Source organism: Sceloporus occidentalis, unplaced genomic scaffold (assembly GCF_023333645.1).
Source record: "Sceloporus occidentalis isolate IW3139 unplaced genomic scaffold, rSceOcc1.0.p SCAF_162, whole genome shotgun sequence".
Lineage (NCBI taxonomy): Eukaryota > Metazoa > Chordata > Lepidosauria > Squamata > Phrynosomatidae > Sceloporus > Sceloporus occidentalis.
In genome coordinates this window covers 1215389-1236296 of record NW_028317142.1, presented here as the reverse complement: position 1 = coordinate 1236296, position 20908 = coordinate 1215389, and the positions used below count along the sequence as shown (strand labels likewise).

Sequence of the window (20908 nt, the reverse complement as noted above, 5' to 3'; positions counted from 1 at the left end):
AAGCACAGATTCTTCAGACCCAGCAAGACTTACTTGCTCCGGAAATACATTGCTCCATGGATCGCCTTTCATTAAAACTGAAAGAGCAAACTTGGCAAACCTGCTTTCAAAAATAAAGTTCTGCTTGCGTTTGGTGGTTCAACTGGTTACTTTAATTTCAGCAATGTACTAAAACGCCAATCAGATTCATTTCGAAAGAAGCCACGGGACCATGACGATGGGAAAGAGGGCTAAGTAGGGGGAACCACTTGTCTCCACAAGTCATTAGTTATGGGTCAAAACAAAAACTATTTCGAGAAGTGGGTAAGGAAGAATGGGTCTGAAATACAGAAAGGATATTCACAAGGCTCCACTGTATGCACCGAATGGCGGAAAAAAAAAAATAGATTAGGCCTCGCAGGGAGAATCTAAACAGCCGTTACGGATATGCTGCAAATGGGACAGAATTTACAGTGGAGAGACAATCCCAAGATACCAGTTTCATACCTGAATGAGATCAGCAATCTAATAAATCATATTGCAATAAAGGTAACAGCAGCAGACAATTTAAAAGGATTAAAACATTTACAAAACATTTTTCAACTTATTAAAACCACAGAAATGATTACGTTTTCTCCCACAAAGGACCGGATGTGTGACAGACATATCTGTTGTGGATGCATTATACAATTTCGTCCCATGGCCAAAGAGTTTTTCTTTATTCTGCTTTCCTAATAGTGAGATTGTTAACGGCACAGTGCCCATACAATGCCGTACACAACATGGCCCCAGTGAGCCGCTGCTACCAATGATATGGTAGGTAAACAACTTTCTGGTCAGAAGAAAAAAAAAAAAAAGTGAGAGCACTTCATGCCTTAATTTACAAGATGAACTTCCCTAAAAAGAAACCGATGAAGATTGCAGCAATGACAACAACAAGTGATGGGATAGGGTTGCCTTGATCTCTCAGCATTGCTTTAGACGACTTCTCTGTAACGACCTTCCTTATCTTAATGCTTTCATCCTACAAAACAAGAGACTCCTATGAAATCGGCAGCAGATTACGTATACGACAATCAATAAGCACAACAGTGTTTCAGAGACGGGGGAGGGAGGTATGTTCTTAATATTTTACTTTCTAATCTATATTTATATAATCACATCACAAAATTGTACCAAAAGCTACATTTGCAGGAGCTTAAGCAACTTTATCACCATCACGGCTCTGCAGATGACAAACTTACAACATACTTTTTAGTACAGAATGACCATTACCATCAGCACTTGGCCCAGTCTTTTAATTGAATCGAGTACTGGGATCTCTATTAAATGAACTGTGTCCCTTATTACCTTTATTTAGTACGATTCTTGGATATGTATAGTAAGGAGACTGCGCATGCGCATCTAGCACTTGGGATTGCGAAAACAAATGCTTTTCCAGAGGAACCAATAGGAAACAGATCTTACAGCAAAAAACGAAGACTTACTTTCAGGACTTGATTTTCATCTGACAGCTTTATTATTTCCGACTGAAGTCTCTTACATTCCTCCACCAGCTTCCGTGTTTCGGTATCATCCATGGAAGCACTGCCTTTTGATCCAGGCAGACAGGTAAAGAGTTTAGTAGATTCATGTGTCTGGACACACAACAAATAGGATAGATAAAAAAATGTGCATAAAGCCAAACACATATATATATATATATATATATATATATATATACACACACAACGTGGCTAAACCAAGAAACTGAAGAAGGGGCATGGTTCTAAAATCACATGCAAGTTACAGCACAGCCCACTGTAAGTATGTCTACGGTGTGCCAGTAGGGTGGACACAGGCAAGAACCGCTGTAGGAAAACATAGGAGAAGTGGGTAAACCTGCTATACTGATCAACTTGGCATTGATGTTTCTCCATAGTGAGCAGTCAAAACTACTGGATCGGTGAGACCGCAAGAGGTGAATACCCCAAGCGGGACTCTCTGACTGCAGTATACGGCACTCTACAGACGCATTCAGTCAAACTGTATTCAACAAATGTCTGAGCGTATCCCAGAAAATAGCGAAAGTCAAGTCAGTGCTCACTTATGTTCCAGGGATTTTATCTACAAACAGGTCCTAGACAGTAACTGTAAAATAACCAAATGTTAATTACAAGGGGCGGTAATACTGCCTTTAAACCATATACACACAGGACAGTAAAATACCGGTGAACATCTGCACAATGCACGTTGTCAAACCTGACTGAGCACCATGTGACGCCGGTGCTCCATTATAATAGCTCCAGTGGACTACACTACGGGACAAAGCAAGCGTACTCGCACAGAGGAAGGGAAGCGAAGCATAGCTTGGGCATTTGGTGTATGCACGTTAAACAAATGGTCTTATTTTGACTTTTTATTTTTTTTTTAAGAAAATATTTGACATTGATAGTCTTTAACCCAAAAAAACAGTCAAACAATAAAGGTCAAGGCAAACTGAATTTTGTTTTTATTTTTCACAATCAATGATCACCTCTTAAGCTTAAAGGGTGTCGCTGAAATGCCTGGATAGCGAACACACGAAAAATTACTACCACAAACTGACAAATGCTAGTGGTCGAATTAGCACATGTAAAGAGTTAAAATACCACCATTTGAAATACCTTGGAGTGTCTAGTTTTCAATAATATATGATTTGATGGGGTAAATTGATCTGACTGGCTTCAAAGATGTCTCAAATGGGACATGGGGGCAGAAGGACCAGATGCCAAATTTCCAAGTTAAAAAAATAATTGCTATTCCCAAATGGTCTTTTACCTCCAAAAAAACTGTATAACTGTACAGTTGTTGAAGGTGTTGCTGAACACATAATGGGTTGTTGTTTGACAGTGAAGTATACCAGGAGCTGTACTGCTGTGACATCACAAGGTTTTTTTTCTAACATTTCAACTCAGTACAGTTTGAGCTGGAAGCGTCAGCCAAAATATCACATCTGACAATATCCAGGTCTGCAGATAATGGACTGAAATTTGACCGGGTTTTTTGTCAGTGCCAGCAGCGTACCTAACGCCTGTTGAAATGTTTTTTTCCTCCCCATGAGACTTTCCCTTTAAATAACGGATAAATAAAATGACATCTTTTCATGGTTGCCTCTCAAACAGTATCTGTGCGTTTGTCTGTGTGTGTTGGATATACTGCGTGTACGAGGTCACATTATCATATGGAATCTATAACATAAATCTCTTACATGTGAAATCAATGTGTTGTCTATGGCTTAGAACCCCCTCCAAGATACGAGATATATCCTACCCAGCCTGATCATCTTCATATTACTCACACGACTATGAGCTCGCACCAGGACCATAAATGTGGAAAGTCAGTGGTTTTAAGTAGGTTTTAGGGCTGCAACTAACAATTATTTACATAATCGATTAGTTGGCCGATTTTTTTTTCTATTAATCGGATAAAAAAAATGTAAATTTTTCATTTAAAATCATTTAACAAATGATGTTAAATACAAACTGCAGAATAAAAAACTTTGATAAAATGCATTTCTTGTCTATTTCCCAACCAGCCCCCCCAATTTATGCACATTTGAGCCCAGACATGCCACGCTGCCTCCCCCATATGCCACTCCACGCTGCCTCCCCCATATGCCCCTGTGCCTGATACGCCTTATATCCCGATACACCACTCCATCATCCCCAGACATGCCACGCTTCCCTCCCCACATATGCCACTCCACTCTACCCCCAGATATGCCTTATACACCCTGATACACCACTCCGTCCTCCCCAGAACTTGCCACACTGCCCTCCCCACATATGCCTTATACACCCTGTATGCCTTATACCCCCAGATATATCTCTCCGTCCTCCCCAGATATGCCTTATACCCCCCCAGATATCTCATAGTACCCTCAGAGTCACAGACCCGTTCACAGCACAATACTTTTATAAATAAGTACTGGGTTAATCTTCACTGCCCCCCCGGATTTAGATTCCCCTTAGTTTGCCCCCCTTTATCTCTAACCACACCTTAAGTTAACTTTATTAAATTAACCCTCAGTCCTCAGCATTAAATTAACCCTAAACACCTCATTAACCATAACTACCCCTAAATTAACCCTAAATACCCCATCAACCACAACTACCCTAAATTAACCCTAAACACCCCATTAACCACAGCATCCCCTAAATTAACCCTAAAGACCCCATCAACCACAGCAGCCCCTAAATTAACCCTAAACACAACATTAACCACAACTGCCTCAAATTAACCCCAAACACCCCATTAGCCATAGCTGCCCCTAAATTAACCCTAAACAACCCATTAACCATAACTGCCCTTAAATTAACCCTAAACACCCCATTAACCATAACTGCCCCTAAATTAACCCTAAACACCCTATTAACAATAACTTCCCCTAAATTAACCCCCACCTCGTCTAACTTTCAGCGGCCCAAATATTAATTTTATACAGTTAGATGCGTGTCGCAGCCATGTGGTTCTGGAAGAAGGGGCGGGGCCAGTTGTCACAGTGATTACAGGGAGGGGCTGGTAAGTAGGAGCTGCTGCTGTGAGTCAGACTAAACGGATTATATAATGAGGAATATTTTTCAGAGCGTTTGCTCGGAAAAAACCCTCATTTTATAATCGATAAAAATCGATTCAACTAATCAATGAAATTCGTTGGCAACGATTTTCATTATCGATTTTATCGATTAGTTGTTGCAGGATAGGTGAGCCATTTCTGACTGGGTTTTTTCCGTTCTCAAAAATAGTTTTTGTTCTTTCCGTCAAAAGACACGTGACTGTATTACTTACAGGGTGTTGGAGGGGGCAGATAGCCTGTCGATATACCTGTATGGATAAGACAGCCGCCATGTTTACAGGATACACATTTATCTGTGCTGGTTAGGGACATGTGAAAGTGCTGCATGTTGTGTGCATGACAGTCATTTAGTGGATACAGCCCGCATACTCCAAGGCACAGTCTGTAACATACGAGATTCATGTGTTAACATAGCTGTCACTCTAGTAGGGCTGCAACTATTAGTTTCATAATCGACTCGTTGGCGGATTATTTTTTCGATTCATCACTGGATGTTAAAAACAAGCAGCAGAATAATAAAAAAAAAACTAAGAAAAATGCATTTCTTGCTTTATTTCCCAACCTGTCCCTCCAGTTATGCCCAGGCTTGCCACATTGCCTCCCAGATATGCCTTATACCCTCTGTATGCCACTGTGCCCTCTGATATGGCATATACCCCAGATGCCATTCTGCCCCCCCAGAGTTGTCCTATACCCCCAGATATGCCATAGTGCCCTCTTCTATGCCTTTTACACCAGATATGCCTCTATGCCCCCAATATGCCTTATAACTCAGACATGACTTATAACCCCCAAATATGCCACTATGCCTCCCCAAATGCCTTTTAACCCCCTATATGCCACTGTGCGGCCCCCAAATATGCCACTGTGCCCCACGATATGCCTTATACCCGTTATATGCCACTGTGCCCCCTATATGCCTTATACCCCCAGATATGCCACTCCCCTCCAAAAAAAAACCTCATGTTATGTTCGATAAAATCGATTCAACTAATCGATAATGAAATTGGCTACAATTTTCATTATCAAATATCGATTTTATTGTTTAGTTGTTGCAGCCCTAGTATTTTTATCATATATTACTTCAGAGGTTTAAAGGAAATATGCCATGATGAGTTATCTGTTCACATCAGTGCCTGAAATTCACTATACTCAGAGGCGAGAATTCATCCCTTGGGATGACACAAACAAGTGTAATTTAAAGACGATAAAATCTAAGCATACTGATCTGGTCCTGTAGTGTGTTGAAGGGGTTAATCGTAGAGACCGTTTAAAGGCACACCCAAGTTGACTCAAACATGGCACTCTCAGCCAACACATGCATGCTCCCTATGATCACGTTACTCAGTGGGCACTCCAACTCATATGTGGGACAGGCCGTTATGCTAGCAGCGTGCTGATCACACAACACCACACGACCGACAGAGCACCCGAGATATTCATGGGAGCGAGATCCGTGACCATACAGGCGTGAAGAGCGACCTTCTCAATAACCATGGTAAAAAAAAACAAAAAAAACACTGTATGTCCCAGCATCTCTCTTCCCTGGCCCTGTGACCTGCATACTTAAAAGTCTTCAAAAATCACAATTCAACTTACCGGCTTCTCATGTTCGTGTGGCATGTCAAACACGCATCTTAATTTTGAATCCATGAGATCATCAGGCTTTGCGTCTTTCCACTGCAGTAGGAAAATTTTAATGTTATACAAAAGTAATTCACATACAAAGGGCCCGGGAATTAGGTAACCAAACAAAAAAAAAAAAAAAAGAAAAAGATAAAATCACGTATACTGCAGGGAGGGCGGTCAGAGAGAAGAGGGGGAGACCAAGTTTGTCCTCTCTTTGCTAGAACTTCACTACATTTTAAACACATGTAACGTATGAAGTCTGATCGCCAAAAGTATTTTAATTTTTTGTTTTAATTATTAAACACTAAAGAAAAGCAAAAATTAAGCTGACCAGGAAAAACAACTCCGTCCAAAAGAAAGAAAAAATATTTAGGCTATCTGTCCGTTTCTTCACTTACCACGGCTTCCATATCTGATGTATTTGACGGTGCAAATATTGTCTGTACCATGAACTTATGTTTACTCTTTTCATTTGGGTCATAGTCGAAGGGCTGTAGCATTACTGCAAGACACAAAAAGAAACACCCTCAAAAAAAATAAAAATAAAAATGAAGGTGTAGAACATGTAATTTGGCATTCACATGATATTGCTTTAAGTATGAGTATTTTCCTTACGTGAAAAACCTGTGTATATTACAATGGACGTATAAGTTTTAGCAATGCACATTTTATGTACTGTGGCATACCTTCTGCATTAAGGGGAGATAACAGGCCAAGTATGGATATTATGATGAGCGATGAGGTAACTGAACTCTTTTCAGAAGCCAAATCACAAACAAGGCACACGTCTATTTGTTTTTTATTACTAGGTTTAACATAAAAGTTCAGAACAGAGGACAGTGTACGCAACAAATTGCTTATTGCGTGAGGGTTCCGCAGAATCTCCCCATATGCGTTTGCCCATAAAGCACCTGAGGTGCGAAACATGTCAAGAGGTCCCTTTTTCCTGCGGCCGGCAGGATATTCATTGTACTCGTCTTTAATTTGTTCATTTCTTTTTTGTATATGTATTTTTTTCAGGATCATGTTTTTACATATACTGGATCAAGCATCCGAATAAAATATATTTTTATATTATACGTTTATTTGATTACTTCTGTCTTCACGGCGTGCCGGTGTTCCTTTTTCTGCGTTTGCCAATACCGAGCTATTTTTCACACAGGAGATGTGTTCAGCTGAGATGTACTTACTGCCAGCCGGCCTTGATTCTAGCTCTGGGAAAGCCGCGGCAGGGATCTGCTTCAATGGAAGCACTTTCCTGCTTCTGACTGGCTTCATCAAATGGCAAAAACTGTCAGACCTCAGGTGAGTGCTTTTTTGTTGGTTGCATATGAAACGGAAGAGCAGGGCAGCGAGTGCTGAAGCGAGTAGCACATAAAAAGCACCTGTCCTCATAACAGAGCTCCAAACTGCCTCTGGAAGAAACATCAGCACAAAGTGTACCGGACACTTCATAAAATGGCTTTCCATGGCCAAGCCGAAGGTCACCATGTGCAATGCCAAGTGTCGGGAAATGCCAGGAGAACGCCATCAACCAGAATGCATAGTGCCTACCGTAATGTTTGGTGGAGGAGGGATAATGGTCTGGGGATGTTTTTTAGGGGTTGGGCCACGCCCCTTTAGTTTCAGTAAAGGCTCATGTTAATGCTACAGCATACAAAGACATTATGCTTCCAACTTTGTGGCATTGGTTTGGGGAAGGTCCTTTTCATGCTGCAGCATTACGGTGCCCCTGTGCACAAAGCAAAGTCCATGAAGGCAGTTTTAAGCGCTTAGTGTGGAGGAACTCATAGCCTGTACAGACCTTAACCCAACTAAACTGGAAGGGTTAACTGAAAAATCTGATAAATTACGCCAATGCAGAATGTTGGGCTGGGCAAATCCTAGGAAGCAGGTAAGCAACGCTCCTGGCATTTCATTGCTGGTTTAATCTGAGTGACCTCCAATACTCACCAAGTGAACTCCTGGCTCCTAAGTACCATACACATTGATCCAATCCTGAATTTGCACTTTAGTGTTATCATCCATAGCATTGCAATACAGAGTTAATGCGCAAATACATCATATATATGATATTTTATCATTTGGTTCTTGTTTTGTCTGTTTTAGCATGTTAAGAATTTCTCAGCAGCATACTGTTACATCTTCACTACCCTTCAGAAGTTCAGGGGTCACTTATAAATGTCCTTGTATTTGAAAGAAAGCAAATTTTGTCTATTATAACATCAAATAGATCAGAAATACAGTGTAGTTTATGTTGTAAATGACTATGGTAGCAAGTTAATCTGGAATAGCATCATATGCGTACAGAAGCTCCGATGGCACGTTGTGTTCGACAATCCAAGTTTAAGTTTAATATGCCAATTCAAAGAAAACAATTTTGCAATTATGTTACAGCGAGAAATATCCTTGGTTTCCATGAAGCGTGACCCCAAACTTTTGAACCGTAGTGTAAATAACTGAAACGTAAAACAAACAGAAGCTTTAAACATGCATTAAACATTTCCAAAGGGATATTAATCATGAGGTTGCATGTTTGTTCAAGGAAAGTGATGCTAGGTGCAGCAAAATATACAGAGAATCGTTTGCATACCAATCACAACAGATATTGATCAGTGATAAGAGCAGGACGCCTTATAACACTATTTACACAGCAGCGTAATGTACAAAGAGGTGAGGTGGTACTTGTGTTTATGGAATCCAACTATAGTCCCAGTCATAGCATACAAAGCATGTGAATGTAAATGTGGTGAGGAAGAAAAAAATCAATTACCAGAGACTGTTACTGTAGCCCCAGGGTCTATTGTACCGCTGTTTGGTCGCACACAGTAACGTCGGGGGGCTGTAGTTTTCACCTTGAAACACACTTTTCTTTCTGATGGATTTCGAAGCTTGAGATTTGTGGTGACAACATCCGTAAACGGACCTATAAAAAAAATATATTTAAAAAAAATCGCTCATCATAGTAATATTTAACAATTTGCCATCTAATTCATATGGAACACGTTACGAACGCAAGCTTCCGACAATATATATATATTAAATATATACACTGAATACATAATAACGCTCTCAAATGCAGATCTCCCTGGTCTACATGCTCTGCGTTAGGGCATGAGGTCTATCAACTGTAACTCTTCGCAAATGGATTTGCCACCAATGTACTTTTGGACACATAATCCAAAACTAATTGCTTGTTAGATCCTGCAATCCCCCAAACAGATTCTAATCCAAAACTTATTTAAAACTTGTGCTTTTTGGTTAACTGGTATATTACGTACTGAATTTATCACTTCAGAAGAGCCAAGGGGGGTTAGGGCTTGGAGGGTGTAAAAGCCATCATAAATTAAATCACTTCCATTCACTAGTGACCTAGTTTCTGTTATCTGCAGTCCTCCTAAAGCAGTCAGAGCCAGTTTCACAAAAGATAAATTATGCGCTAAAGATGCTAACATGACAGCTCTCAGTCCTCACTAATGGGAGGATAAGGTTAATTTCTGGGGTGGGGGGGTAGGATAGGTCTGTAGAAACCACAAGTATATTATACTATTAAATCCTGCAAGTTTCCATGCTAGTAATCTCACATTCCACAACATTTTTTGCCTATATCAAAAGGAACACGTTTTTTAAAACGGCATAAATCAGACACTACTAACTAAAGTAAATTATTAAATAGATCCCGAGTACACTCTGATTGGCTACATCACATGGACACTCATATATTCCAGGGGTGTCCAACCTGCGGCACTCCAGCTGTTGCAGGACTACATCTCCCATAATGCTCTTTAAGCTAAGGGGCAGGCTGAGGAGTATGGGATATGTAGTCCCGCAGCAGCTGGACACCCCTAATATATTATATAGGAGGAACATACTTCATTAGCATTGTCAAAGAATCAGCTCGCTGAGATGTTTAACCCCTTCGTGACAAAGGCTGATTTTATTTTTTTGTACCCTTCGTGACAATGGGCGTTTTAACATTTCTGCGCTGCTCGTGTTTAGCTGTAATTTTCTTCTTTCCCGTTTACTGAACACAAGTCACATGTTTTTTTCAGGACAAGAAGGGCTTTCTTTAGATGACATTGTTTTGATTGTATCATATTATTTACTATTAAAAAAAGTATAAAATATGATGAAACATTTAGAAAAAGAGAAATTTTTCTAACTTTTAGTTGAAAAATCTTTTACTCATCTATAAAAGGTAATGAAAAAACCTGCTAAATAGATTCTACTATTTGTCCTGAGTTTAGAAATACCCAATGTTTTTTTGCTTTTTTCTACACATTATGGGGCAATAAGTACAGGTAGCGTTTTGCTATTTCAAAGCCATTTTTTTCCCAAATCTGGTAATTCTTCCCCCATGTGCCATTTCGGGTATCTTTGAAGCCGGCCAATGCAATTTACCCCATCAAATCATATTTTTGAAAACTAGACACCCCAGGGTATTTCAAATGCTAGTATTTTAACTCTTTCCATGCACCATATCTACCCACCAGTCTTTGTCAAACTTTTGCATCTTTTTTTCCCACACACATTTTACTTCAGGTATGAATTAAAAGGTTCTGGTATATGTCACTATCACAAAACACCCCAATATGTGTTTAGCAACATCTCCTGAGTACAGTGATACCTCACATGAATGATTTTGCCTGGCTGTTTGGGGGCAAAAGGGCCACATTTGGGGCATGCGCATTTTCAATGTTGAACTTGGGCGTTTGGTGATCCATTGCCCATGCCCTATTTGGTACATCTTTGAGCCGGGCCATTTCAGTGAGCCCAATAAAGCCATATATTTTCAAACACTAGGCATCCCAGGGTATTTTAACTCTTTGCATGCACACATTTTACCACCAGCATTTTTTTCAAAGTTTGCAGTAATATTTTTTGTGCATATTTTTCCCCCACACCTATTTTATGCATGGGTTTGTCATTTCTGGGGGAACTGAAAGGCTACATTTGCATGGGCATTTAATATGCCAGTATTTTAACTCTTTCCAAGCGAGAATTGTTTTAAGCTAATGTGCTAATTTTAGGACTTGCTCACAAATATTTTTTTTGCCTTTTTTTTTTTTGTTTTACATTTTTTGGAACTTGAAGGTACCCCTGTATTATTTTTTACATTTTACTGGTTTTTTTTTACTATTTTTTTCTAATTATTATTATTTTATTTATTTTTACTAATCACACTGATTAGAAAGCTGGGCTCCATTGACTTGCATGGTTGAATGCAGTACCTGTATTCAACCTGCAAGTGGAGCCAGAGTTCTCGACTCGCAGTGGCGGTCACACCCCGTCCTGGGGTAAGTGTTTGGTGTCGCTGAATGCCTCCTGTGAGGCATTTCAGCAACACCATTGAAGTTTAGGAGTCCTAAACACTTTTAAAAACGGGCGTCTGCCGCCATACAATGTATGACAGACGTTGACACCCCGGGGAGGGGCCAGACACGGCCCCTAGTGCCGACCGCTGTTGCTGAATGTCTCGAGGTCGAGGCATTACCGCAACACCGTTTGGGTGCAGAAAGCGAACGTAGATCGCTTTCTGCACCTGTTTAAAGTCATGACGGTCCTGGCACATTAATTGACGTTAACCCTTTCTTTTTGGGTGACGTGCCCGGGCCCTCAATTGTCATTAAGGGGTTAAACAGAGAAGGTAACAAAACAAAACAAAACAAAAAAAACACTTGACTGATAACGCGAGACTCCAGTTTGGCAGGGAAATAAAGTTTATTGGAGAAAATGAGAAAACCAGGTTTTGGTCAACACTAACTTACGTTAACATCAGGGGAGGGCTGGAAGCTTCTGGCCTAGGTGGCAGTTCCATCAACAGCCTTACTTTTACCATGGGGTCACATGACCCCTTTGAGTTTCTACCCTGGGCCAGTCCAAAGTTGGTCAAAGAGTCGGACCCCGCCCGACTGCCCATTCTTACCACATTCAACACCATATTTTACGATCAAGGAGAATCTTAGTTTACCGGAATTTACGTTGCTGAATATGTGTGTGACATTACATGAGAGCAGTCCCTTAACTATGTACAGGATTACATGATTTTAAAAGAATTACATTTATCCTCAAGCCTGGACATGTGTCAATAAATGGCTGTTTATTTCAAGCTGCCCCAAACTCTGACACAACTTCACAAGAGATTATGAAAATCTATTCCACACGGATATATTCAAATTTTAGTGTTGTGCTTGATCTTAAATCTTTGCACAACAAAACTGGCATTATAGAGCAGAATAAAAACCAATACAAAAATAAGTGGAATGGGGTTCATTTAGAGAAAATAACTTATTTGAATCACATCTCAAGGATAAGCTGTGAATCACATGGTTTTAGAATCAAAGCCGTAGCATCTGACTTCAATTGCACAATGAGGCTTAGACTATATGAAAACTTGGGGGGGAGCGGGGTACTTTTGTGGTTTCTGTAAAGTGAAGTCTCAGCCAATGAAAAATGCAATAAATAGCAGAAAAACGGTACAATAATGTGCAAAGGTGTCAGGGAGGTGTGAAACAATGCTTTAAAGTAGGAATGCTTTTTAAAATACATGTTAATAGTTTATTTTTATCATTTAACAAAATGCTGAGTGTGTGAACAGAATAATTCAAATCTATATTTCATGTGACCTTCCTTAGCCTTCAAAACAGAATCAATTCTTCTAGGTACACACACACACACACACACACACACACACACACACAGTTTAAGAAACTCAGCAGATAGGTTGTCTCAAACATCTTGTAGAACACTACAGCTTTGTAGTTGCCTCTCTCTCTTCAGCCTTCTGATGTTGAGATCAGGGCGCTGATCACTTCCAAGACTCTGTGTGGTTCTTTACACTGAAGATAGTTCTTAATTACTTTGGCTGTAAGTTTGAGGTCATTGTCATGCTACAGAATACATTTGGGCCAACCAGAAGCCTCCCTGATGGTTCTGCATGGTGGATAAGTATCTGCCTGTATTTCTCAGCATTGAGACCATTAATTCTGACTCCATTTGCAGAAATGCAGCCCCAAACTTCTACCATGTTTGTACCATTCTTGTACCGCTCTACAGCCCTTCAGCAAACTACCTTCTGCTACAGTCAAATATTTTACATTTTGACATTTTTCTGCACCCCAGTCCCTGTGTCTTCATGAATAGTTGAGTTGCTTGGCCTTGCTTTCACATCGGAGGTATGGCTTTTTTGTCGCAAGTCTTCCACAAAGTCTACTTCTGACCAGACTTCTGCGGACAGTAGACAGGTGTACCAGGGTCCCATTGTTTTACCTCTAATCCTACTGCCCCCATGTCCTAACGGGGCCACCTTTGAAGCCGGCTAACTTAATTTACCCCATCAAACCATATATTTTTGAAAACTAGACACTCCAAGGTATTTCAAATGCTAGTATTTTAACCCTTTCCATGCACGAGATTCTACAACCAGCCTTTGCCAAAGTTTGTGGTAGTTTTTTTTTTATTTTTTTCACACAAATTGTACTTCAGGTATAAATTTATAGCTCCAGGTATACATCACTATGAAACAACACCCCAATGTGTGTTCAGCAACATCTCCCGAGTACAGTGATACCACCCATGCATGGGTTTGTCTGGTGTTTGGGAAGTGTGACCCCCCCCCCCCCATTTTGGTCAGTCTGTGCCTATGCCTTATCTTTGAACCCCAAACAAACCATTCGTTTTATTTTAAAGTAACACCCCTTGGGTATTTGAAATGCTTTTATTTAGACTCTTTCGATGTCAGGATTTTTGGAAAGATACAGCATTAATTTTAGCTCTTGCTCATAATAAACTTTATTTTATTTAGGGAATTTTTTTTTCACTGCATTATTATTTTTAAATATGTTACATTTTTATATATATATTTTACTAATCACATTAGGGACTGGAGATGCCCTCTTGCAAACTTTGGCAACTTGGTTATGTTTTATTATTATTTTTTTTGAAGGACGCCCCGCCATCTTACAGTGTATGGCACTGATCTCTCAGTTGCTGAATGCCTCGACATCAAGACATTACAGCAACACCGTTGCCAGGCACGTCATTGGTCGTTAAGTGGTTAAAAAGTTTTTTGTTTTGTTTTTTTAAACCCAAGTTGCAATTTTTTTTTCAGTTTTCATCATATGAACATAAAATGGCAACATGAGGCATGCACCAGCATAGGGATCACGAAGGCCCACATACAGCGGGTTGCTACTGGAATAAAGGCCAAGATGTATATATATATGTGTATTTATAATGTAGTGCGGTTTCTTGGAAGCAAACCATCACTAGGGCTGGGCCTTCATAATGTATAGTATAGTCCATCTGCAAAATCCTGGTTTCATGAATATACTTTGAAGAACAACCACATGCAACTAAATTGCTGCAGATCTTTTTAAAGAATTAGACATGACCCACATAAAGGGTTCATTTATAAACAAGTAGAATAAAACCTATACTTGTTTTCTTAAATCACAATAAAACACATGGACAACTGGCAGCAGGTATAGCAAGTAAGACGTAGTGTTTTGTAAGTTTAAAGCAATCCTGACCACTTGCTAAGAGTGCAATCCCACACACAGAGGGGGGACCGTCCCTGCCAATTTGGCAACAACTAAGATAGCGCACTGTAAGTGCTTCCCTGCTATTTTTAATCATAGAGTAATCTTCTCAACTCGCACTAACACGTCTACAAAAACAGACGTACTGTTGCCATTTAAGCTTTTCAATCAAAATGCTTGAATGGCAACATGTGTGTGGGATCGCACTCAACTGGGTTAAAATGGGATTGCTAACACCAGACTTTTGATGCTTCCAACACATTTTTAACCAAATCTTTTTGCAAAAACCAACACGACAACATTAATTGAAGGTACAGGTTTAGTGGAGATGGATGAACTAGTGCTTGACGGAAAATATAATGGTCCAAGATTAGTAAACAAACACAGTAGTACTTGAAAAGTTAAGTTATGGGTATGTGCATTATACATAGCTGAAAAATATCAATAGATCGGGGGGGGGGGGGGAGAAAACTGAAAAAATGTAAGATTACACTCTAAGATATTGTTGATTGGATATAAGCGCCTATTCACCAATACCTGCAATTAAGCCCAGATAGGTGTTATAAACCCAAATTAAGTAATAAACACAATAGCATTTCACACACTGACAAACTAACTGTACGAGAAACGGATATCTATGTTACAGAGGGTCTTGCTCATAAAATGTTGTTATTTGCCAAGTCTTCTGCCATTTTACGGAGTAAAGTGTTACCGGTAAGGTCAGCCTTGTCAACATAATAGGCTGTAAGGCTAGGTTTCCACTTGGTTGTTTTTTTTTGCTAAAAACGCCCATAAAAACGCCAATAGCGCCACCTGGCTTTTTTTTTTGTAAAAAAACACAGCAGCCAGATGTTAGCTGTTCTTCAATAGGAAATCGCACAATGCCATATCCACTTGGCGTTTTTCTGTTTGGCGTTTTTTCAGTCCTCTTTGGCGTTTTTCTGCTTTTTTGGGCTCTGTGGCAGTTTTTCAAAATCGCAGCATGTTGACACTGGCGTTTTTTGCAAGGAAATCTTGGCGTTTTTCTCCAATAGAAGTCTATGGGAGAGAAAAAACGCCATGAAAAAGCCATGTGGGTTTATTGCCTTGGCGTTTTTTATGGCGTTTTTTCCACAGTTACAATGCAGAGGATGGACCCAGTATCTGTGTGAACTACGAGAAATAGGCTGGAAACAAACAGTTTCACACAAAACAAAGTTCATATTGAATTCTACACCATTTGGAACAAACAAACCGACTGGACCCTGCGTGCCAAAAGCAACAGCAAACAATTTGCACCATCATTTGGGGCCAATCTTCCTAGAGGAGCAGACATTCGGAATAAAGCACGCCTTACAAACCACAGAAAAGAGACAAAAGGGTCCGCCGGGGCGTTTAAGTAGAACTCTACCAAGTAAATTACATCAGGGGGCAGATACTTGCCATTTATCCGAATCCCTTTTTTAGCTGGGTGAAACTTCTAACTTGTAAAGGCTGGAAAAACTGCCTAAGGTCAAAAAAAGCAATTTCCACAGAAAGGCTAAAACGCCAGAAAAAACTCCAGGAAAAAACGCCAAAACGCAGGAAAATGCAGTGGCAGTTTTCATCAAGAAAAAAAACGCAGGACAAAAACCCAAGTGGAAACCTAGCCTAAATCAACTAAACCTTGTGCTGGCAAGCGAGAGCAAACAGTCCAAGTGACCACATTACTAAGCATTCTCTCAAGAAGTTTGCCAAGGTACAGTGCATAGTTAACAGAGATTTTCACTTATTCATTATCATTGGGTCATACTGGTCTCAAACCAACTCTTGCTGGTGCCGACACCTACACAAGAACAGTTTATTAAAAACAGCAATCTATATGAACGTATAGCACTGGGGAAGGTCTTCCAGCATGATGAGGAAGATATAAGTAGTTGTACTCTATTTTCTTAGCTGTTTATGCACAAAACAAACCTATTTCCTGGTGTGGAAGGGGCAGTGCTTCAGACACCGAGTAATCCTGTTCAAACACCAGTCACTTTAATCGGCAACTCTGGAATCCAGTCAGACAGCTGACGGGTGGCCGGCAGTACCAAGCGTCACAGTATTTTGATCTTTGGAACTAGGCGAGTGAACATGCACCTTACAAGCACAGTTACATATTAAAAAGCTATAATCATTAGCTGTTCAAGAGTTTGGGGTCGCTTAGCCGTTTTCAAGGAAATTTCTAGCTGTAACAATTGCCAAATTAATTTCTAAATGATGAGTTAGCCTTTTAAAGTTTATTATTATTTATTAAATAATTAAATAATGTATTAAAGTGGATTAATGAACACAGCGTGCCGTTGGAACACAGGAGTGATGGAAGTGATAACGGACCTCTGTACACCTACGAAGATATTCCATTAAAAAAAATCAGCCGTTTCCAGTTGCAATAGTCATTTACAACGCCTGCACTGTATTTCTCATCCTTTTCATGTTATTGTTCAAGAACAAGGACATTTCAAAGTGACCCCAAACTTTTGAACGTGTGTGTGTGTGTAGTATATATTACAAAGCTAAGCCATTCATAGGTGCCTAGCTAAGAGTAAACCATGCATCCTATAATATACAAATACAATACAACAACAAAAAATGCAATATCGCCATAATAACCTCAAATTCCAAATAGTAAAAGTAATGCAAACTGAATCATTTTCTTAAAAGTGCTATTTTCATTCCACTGCAGTGTACAGATTGTTGGAGATAGTTGTGAGCTGCGCCTAAAATGACCCTTGAATTGAGGGCATGTTTCCAGCTCTGTAGTTAATATCAAAGTATTGGCATGATGCAAGTGTGAAATGCTGGGGGGGGGGGGGTTCCCCTTTTTTCAGCTGCGTAAACATTCAGGCCTTGATTGAAGCAGTCTTGAATTACGGTATATACGGTTGGCTAATGTAATCCAGATCAGACCTAGAAAGGTTGCATGGATATGATTGATGCCAGCATGAAGCATACCTGAAAAAGTACGGGCCAGTAAGTAGAGTATCGTATCTTAAGTAGTCTCACATAAGTTGAAACCATTGTGCGAAACTCGTATAGTGTAAATTGTTGGTGCAATATAAATAATAATAATAATAATAATAATAATAATGACAGGCACCCAAAGTATGTAACTTTTTCACACAGCAAAGAAATGCACAAACCTGGGCATTGATTTGTGTTATTAAAAATCAGTGGCATTTTAGGAAAACAGTATTCATATGTCCCTTTGCCCATCTGATTTGTCTACTGGCGACGTTCACCACGACAACCCTCAGGGGCCAATAAGTTTTAGGCTCACCAAATATTGTGCAGGAAACCAACGTTATCAGTTACATATAAACAATGATTTGGAAAAGACTACCCAATGAAATGGTCCAGTTAACAGGAAGAACCTATTGTTACCGCAATTAGAGCACTTTTTAAAATGTATTTCAAAATCGCATTTTAGACATTAGAAAAAAAAATGAACATCGCCCGTCGGCACTCTGCATATTGTAACACATTATCCTGCAAACCTTTTGTGTTTGCAGGCTTTAAGGAATGCAGCTGGACTGCCATGTCCTACAAGTAACATGAAACTGCCAACAAACACACGTTTGACAGAGTTGCAACCAAGCCAATTCAAATATACCGTATTTGATCGATTATAAGACTTCTTCCAGAGCAAATGCTCTGAAAAATAACAATCGTCTTATATTCAAGGTTGTCTTCTAATCAAATAGAGGTCTGACTACAAGACTAAGATCCAGATCCCCCGCAGCGCTGCAGAGGACCTCCGCTGCTGCCAGCACTTCCTCTGGGGCTTCTATGACGGAGCGCCGGCATTATATGACCTTCTGGTGCTCATTCATAGAAGCCCCGGCGGAAGTGCCGGCAACAGCAGCGGAGGTTGTCTGCACATGTCGCACAGACCGTCACTGGTTAAAAGGAATATCAGGGAGGCGGAGTGGCATATCGGTGGTTAAGAGGAACATCAGGGAGGCAGGTTGGCAAATAAAAGGAAAAAAAACAAAAAATGCATTTTTCTCAACCAGTTTTTATTAAATATGAAAAAATTGTTTACATGTGAATATTTACTAGTAAAACGTTTTTCTTACAGGGTAGTCTTAAATTTAGGCTCTTTTTTCGAGCAAATACGAGTATATATCTATATAGGATGGATGTATTTATAGTGGGGTCGATCACCGGCAAAGTTGTTTCCATCTCCTTTACTTGGTTATAGTAATGAAGAACCCTAGTGAACTTCTGCTGCAGGAACAGCTTGGCTGGTCCCATATATGGTTAAATTAGTTAAATTTCTCCAAGACTCCTTGCCCATTAAATTATGCATTATACAGGACCAGCTCAAGTCTTCCTGCTAGAGGAACCAGTCACTGTTGGTCCTTCATAATCGATAGTGAAGAATTGAAATCCCACCTCATAACATTTGGTGAAATCAAGGAGCTTAAACACAACTCTTCCGTTGACTATCCTTTTGGTGAATTGACCTAAACGAGTCTCCTAAAGACGTCTTATTGTATAAGCCCGGAGCAGATGGCTAGTTTACTGGGGACCAAATAAAACTGTACCCTGCAGGCCAATAATGTTTTAAACAAGCTTCCCAGTGTTAATTCACAATAACTGTATATAGAAAAAGAAAATCTAGTAGACAAACTTAGTAGAAATATTAGAACAACATGCAGGCATTCCACTGCTTGCAACTCTCTTTAAACTTATTCAAGGCATTGACATATCCATAGGAGTAACTATCAGAAAATGACTGTGGGTTATATAGAGCAATGCAAGCTAAAGGGTTTGCAAGGCTTTGACAAAGTAAAAATGACTTCAGACTGGATATTTTACCATTATGAACACAAAGGTTGGGCCACCTTCTGGCTTCCAGGAACTAGGCTTCAATCACCAAACACTTGGATTGGTTGTGCAAATACACATGAGCTACAGCGGAAGAACGTCATCGCACAAGATTAAAACATATGTAAGATTAAAAGAAATGTAAACTGAACACTCCTTCAAAAGGCATGGAGACAAGCAAGCACACAATGCAAAAGAATGGCAGCAGCTTAGGCTTTCACCAGTAACTGTTACTGCTGTCCATAATAGCACAACAGACGACCATTAGGCAGTTATGGAAATAGCAACAGAATTCACAGAAACCTAAAATGGTCATTTAAAGCACAAACCCACACTCAGGGGGCTTAAATATGCATGGGACGGGCACTAGGCAAAACCAAGGAACGAATAAAGATACAGTGTGTGTAGGCAGAAGAAAGGGGTTCTTATCAGTCAACGTCTAGGTTTCTCACACCCATTCATTCATTCATTCTTGCCCTTTAATGTGCTGATCCATCAAATGGTCCAACATTCCAGAAACCCTGAACATCAAATGGAACATTCCATTTATTTCATATTAATATTATTAAGCACGTGCAACTTGATTATAACTTTCTAGATATACCCACAATATCAAGTGATAGCAACTAATCACATATGACCCAAAAATTGATAAGTAAAACAATTCGTCATTATATATATATATATATATATATATATATATATATATATATATACACATACACACATACACTACAGTGTGACACCTGTAACCACAACTAGGGCATACAAATGACCCATTTTGACTTGATTTGTACACATTTTAGGGCACACAGTGTCTGCGGATTCATAGAAATGTTACTAATACGTTACATGATTTTAATACAGAAATCAGCCACAGCTGCAATCTTCTTTCTATTGATCTCTTGCATGCCTGTAAAAGTTACCTGCAGAAGCAGATCCAGCCCCTGATGGATGGGGTGCATTACAGCCCAACACGGGTGCATCCTGGAGACATGGAAGGATCAGTAAGCCCCCCTTCGCCTGCCAAACAAGGGCTCCTTATGCATTACACAGCAGCACTGACAGCTAGGAGGCTGCCTGTCATCATGCGAAGCACACGCACGGCGCAATCTCTGCAATCCCCTCACCCTTCACTACTGCCCCTTCCTCACAATAACAGACACCCCTCGTAAAACCTCCCCACTCCGTTACCTCTGAATTTGAGCTCGTTGGGCGGGTCAAGGATGAGGACCTGTTCGTGCTTGGGCATTATGGCCCCGCCGGCTGCAGCCATGCACCTCACAACTGCCAGACGATTCTCGAGGAGAAAAAAAAAAAAGAGCTG

The 20908-nt window shown here is 40.0% G+C and overlaps 1 protein-coding gene across 1 annotated transcript; it reads right to left on the bottom strand.

Moving 5' to 3' along the window:
• Positions 1 to 859: 859 nt before the first annotated feature.
• LOC149279553 (vesicle-associated membrane protein-associated protein A-like) lies at positions 860 to 20857 on the bottom strand. Its single transcript, XM_089501043.1, has 6 exons — positions 20776 to 20857; positions 8979 to 9131; positions 6604 to 6707; positions 6176 to 6256; positions 1467 to 1616; positions 860 to 1003 (listed from the first exon to the last, which is right to left on the bottom strand). Exons 1-6 carry the CDS (start codon positions 20855 to 20857, stop codon positions 860 to 862), a joined length of 714 nt encoding a protein of 237 aa, XP_089357169.1.
• Between the last annotated feature and the right edge of the window lie 51 nt (positions 20858 to 20908).